General features: G+C 36.8%; 1 protein-coding gene across 1 annotated transcript in view; it reads left to right on the forward strand.

The window, feature by feature from the left end:
- The window catches only part of LOC103466423 (potassium/sodium hyperpolarization-activated cyclic nucleotide-gated channel 3-like), a 24423-nt gene that overhangs the window by 17117 nt on the left and 2251 nt on the right, over positions 1–5055 (forward strand). Inside the window, exons 6-7 of the mRNA XM_017305094.1 lie at positions 547–787; positions 2649–2813. Of these exons, the coding sequence (XP_017160583.1) occupies positions 547–787; positions 2649–2813 (406 nt within the window). The remainder of the gene's footprint in view (positions 1–546; positions 788–2648; positions 2814–5055) is intronic.

Raw genomic sequence — 5055 nt, forward strand, 5'->3', positions numbered from 1 at the left:
CTGAAGAGAGAGAGACAGAGCTGAAGAGAGAGACAGAGCTGAAGAGAGAGAGACAGAACTAAAGATAAAGACTGAAAGACAGTTAAAAGCAGGCAGGACAAAATACAGGCATATAACGTTACGAATCAGCAAGGCCCAGCTCATCACCTAGCAACCAAAGCTGGCAGCACGTTTGGTCAGCTGGTTCTACTGCTGTATGTGCTGTACAATGGCTCCAGGACAAAAACTAGTGTTTTCATGTTGATTTACCATCCAGAAACCACTTGCAGCCTTCTTGTTGCTTGTGCAGGAGGCTCTACTTCTGCTTTTCAAAAATGTGTAGTTGTATAACTGCACGTCTGTTTGCAGCTATTTTCACGTGTGAATGCAAACGTTGAGTTGAGGGGCGTGGCTAGCTGCAACTTACTTGTATTTAACGTAACACAGAGGTCTTAAAGCAGCCCATTCTGAAAGGAACTCAACAGAGGCAGAAATGACTAAAATCTTAACATCTAAGAATGGTCGCGGTCACCTTCACTAACAGCCGGTTTCCTGCGTCGTCCTCAGGAAATCATCAACTTCAACTGCCGCAAACTGGTAGCCTCCATGCCTCTGTTCGCCAACGCCGACCCCAACTTTGTCACCTCCATGTTGACCAAACTACGCTTTGAGGTCTTCCAACCGGGCGACTACATCATCAGGGAGGGAACCATCGGGAAGAAGATGTACTTCATCCAGCACGGCGTCGTCAGCGTCATTACGAAGAGCAGCAAAGACACCAAGCTGACGGACGGCTCTTATTTTGGAGGTGAAGTTTTCACACACCCCACTGGGCAGATGGAGAGAGGAGATGATGGGGCGGTGAGGCTGATTTAACATGTGCGAAGGAATGGTGATTGTAAGATTTGTTTTGATTTAGTTTGCGCGAGCACTCAGCAGATTAACTTCCCTGAACATTGCAGCTGGTTAAAATCGTCATCTCCTTAAAAGGCCTCTAAGAGGAGCAAAGCTCTGCAATCTTTGAGTCCATCTGTGGAGTTTTGCCCTTTGTTTAAAGCTTAAACCTCAAACTTTCCAGTTTGCTTCACCTGAACCTGTAACAGTGTGCTATAGAGGCGCACACCACCAAAAGTTACTGTGACTACTAACAAACAAGCCGATAGAGTGAAACATTTCTAATTATTGTTGTCTGGGATTGATATGATTTCTATACACGATCAAAAAAGACTTAAATTTAAAGAAAAATGTCCTAAATTAGAGCTGTAGATAAATAATTAGATGTTATTCCTATGAAGACAACAGAAATTGAGACCATGTGAGTGTGTTTGTGTCGTGAACTTGCCTGTCCTGGACAGAAAAAGCGATTTATGTGTCACGGCACATTTTTTTCCCCCTCTCTTTTTTTTAATGGGGCATTATTTTATTTTTCTGATCTGGCACGGCAGATGAGGTCAGGACAAAAACTGTAAGCTGCAGAAATTGCATTAAGTGCTCCATCTGTGGGGGTTCTGGCATCAGGCGGCCAACATTTTATTGTCTCACACTAATAACTGTTCCTCACTTTTCTTTTGGAAATTGATCTAAAGCTACATGAACTCTGCCTCCATATAAGGCGTTATAAGTTGATGATCCCTGCATTTTTTGATCTCTTCCATTAACACTGATCATACATTAACAGTATTCTTAAAGAGGACATACTATGCAAAATTTACATTTTGCACATTTTTTAAAAAGTGCTTAAAAAGAGTTGGTTTTTTTGCAACAAGTTAATGTTTGTTAGTGTCTAGAAAACGAACCGTTGTAAAAACCTCCTGTTTGTTGAATCAAATACAACTGGCATTACACTGTTACTTAGCAACCCCAGCTAAGCCCAGCAACCAAGGTGGAGCTCCAGCACGTTTGGTCAGCTGGTTTTATCGCTGTACAATGGCTGCTGGAAAAGACAAGTGTTTTGATGTTGACTTACCATTCAGAAACCACTTGCTGCATTCTTGTTGGTTGTGCAGGAGGCTCTACTTGTGCTTTTCAAAGATGAACGGTTGTATAATTACGGATCTGCTTGCAGACATTTTTAGCAGCAGCTTATTTGGATTTAAAGTGACAACAGTTCATTGCCAAAAACACATTTTACCAAGTACTTTTAGTCTAGTTTCTAGTGAAAATATCTTAGCTTTAGCACACTTGAAATAAGACAAAACTAACTTGCAAGTAACGTTTCAGCAAGATAAAGAGGCTTGTTTTTAGTGAATAATTCCTTAATACTGATGAAAAGGTACTGGTTCCACTAGCAGATAAATTAACTTAAACATGGGAAAAATGTCTTGTTATAAGTGAAATAATCTGCCAATGGAACAAGTACATTTTTGTCAATATTAAGAAATTATTTACTTAAAACAAGCCTTTATATCTTGCTAAAAAATTACTTGTAAGTTAGTCTTATTTCAAGTTTACTAAAAAACTAGACCACAAATGCTTGGTAATATTTTGTGTTTTTACAGTGCTCATTCTGAAAGAAGCTCAAAATAGGCAGAACTGACCAGACTAGGAACATATGTTCATTATGTGAAAACATGTTCATGTAATGAACATACTCAGTGTAACCCATAGGCCTACCCTAACTTGTTCACGGAAGCGTAATGGGTCACCTTTACTTTCCTCTGTCCTTGCAGAGATCTGCTTGCTGACTCGAGGCAGAAGGACAGCCAGCGTGCGAGCAGATAACTACTGCCGGCTGTACTCTCTGTCTGTAGACAACTTCAACGAGGTGCTGGAGGAGTATCCCATGATGAGGAGGGCCTTCGAGGCCGTCGCCCTCGACCGCCTGGACCGTATCGGTGAGCTTTGGAGAATTCTCAGATGCAGTTAAATAAAGTAAAATGGTGTCTTTTACCTACATGTTATTGAGACATATAAAACAGTTTGTGTTGTATTCCATAGCTACACTGCAAAAACACAAAATTTTACCAAGTATTTTGGTCTAGTTTCTAGTATAAAGATCTTTAGTACACTTGGAATAAGACAAACTAAAGTAAAAGTAATTTTTTTAGCAAGATATAGAGGCTCGTTTTAAGTTAGTTTTGTCTTATTTCAAGTGAACTTAGATATCTGCACTAAAAACTAGACCAAAAATATTTGGTAAAATTTTGTTTTTGCAGTGTAAATGTTTCCACATTTTTTTAAAGTTACACAAACTTCACTGCAAGGTTCGGATCGGTGTTCGAAATCCTTGAAAGTGTTTGAATTCTAATTCAAACACTTGGAAAGTTGTTTGAATTGGTTTGGAAAGTTCTTGATTTCTGCATATAGTCTTTGAAAGTTCTTGACTTTTAAACTGCACAGTTTTGTAATAAAGTACAATCTAACGCTCGATTAAGAGCCTAAATTTGGAAAGCGTTATTTACAGTAGAAATTAGATATTTTCATACACCTAATTGAAACATATACATTTTTTTCTCACTGTCTTAAGTTAAATTAGACTAAACTTTTTTAGGTCGGTTAGAATTACCAAAATTATTTCTTTTCTATTTGCTAAATGCCATTTTGATGTTTTTGTTACTTTCTTTGCATATTTAACCATCTAATTTGATTCTGGAGGTCATTTATCTTTAACTTTGTTTGGATTGTTTCAGAGTAATGAATATTTATTATTCCTAATGGCTCAATGACTTATTGATCTTTGTAATTAAAATAAAGGTTGGGTTTATATTTTATATGTAAAACAAAGTTATTGAAATTGGGTGATTTTTTTTTTGTGGTTAATTTAGTGTTTTGTTTTCATCTCCAAAGTGAGGCGCTGGAAAAATGTGAAAACTTGCCTTGAAAGTATAAAATGTGTTGGTAAAAGTGTACAAACTCTGGATTTTATTGGGATTTTATGTGATAGACATAAAAAAAGACAAATAATTTTCTAAATCTTTTTAACATAAGAAAATCTGAAGAGCAGGTTGTGCTTTTAAGTTCAGCTCCCAACACTTTGCAGAGGCACTTTTTGGTGTAAATACAGCTGGTTTGTCTCCAGCAGCTTTGCTTGTCTCTAGAGTTTTTCTCTCTCTGAGCTAAAACTAAAATCCCATCAACTTTGTGGCAAAATGTGAAAAAGTTTATTAAGAGTACGAACACTTTGCAAGGTCCTGCGACTCATGGCTCATTCAGATTGACAATGTCAGACAGAATTAGATTTCTGGATTTTAATTAGATGTGTGAATAATTAACTGGCATCAGTCATGGTCAGGTCCGTCTATTTTATTAATGGAACCTGCTTTATGAGTTCTGAGCAGAAAATAAACCATATTTACTGAAAATGAAATGAAGCATAAAACATGTCACTTTAATTTTTTTGGTAAGCCCAGAAGTGATCATGTTGATTTAAATCTAAATCAGTTTTCATTCAAAATAGTAGAAAATGGTGCCGGACAAAAAGTATTAATACTGTCCTCAACAATCACTGGAAAAATCTTTGCAAATGCTTTTTATACACTGCAAAACAAAAAAGTAATTTAGGTCTAGTTTATAGTGCAAATGTCATAGTACTCTTGAAATCAGACAACTAAACTTAACCTAACTTAAAACAAACCTTTTATCAAGACATAGAGGCTTGTTGTGAGTAAATAATTCCTAATTAATGATGAAAAAGTACTAGTTCTATTGTAAGATTATTTCTTATAGCAAAGCGTTTTTAACATGTTATAAGTTTATTCATCTATCATTGGAACCAATATAACTGGTAAGATTTTGTGTTTTTGCAGTGTAACTGTTGACCAGATTTTTGCATGTTTCCACTGGTATTTTGAAGATGTTTGTATCTTTTGGTGATATTAGGCTGATATGTCTAATTAAAAAAACCTAAGACATATTTCTGGTTAATTTCCAAAAACATACTCAAGTAAATGTAACTAGTTACTACCAAACTCTGGTTCATACGACAAAAATGGTGGAAGTTTGTAGATTTGAATTACGGTTGGATGGTGGATTGGATGAATAGTTGGAATTAAGGTTGGATGGAGTGTTGGTTGGACGGTTGGATGAAGAGTTGTATGGTTGGATGAAGGGTTGGATGGAGGGATGGTTGGATGGAGG

Source organism: Poecilia reticulata, linkage group LG6 (assembly GCF_000633615.1).
Source record: "Poecilia reticulata strain Guanapo linkage group LG6, Guppy_female_1.0+MT, whole genome shotgun sequence".
Taxonomy (NCBI): domain Eukaryota; kingdom Metazoa; phylum Chordata; class Actinopteri; order Cyprinodontiformes; family Poeciliidae; genus Poecilia; species Poecilia reticulata.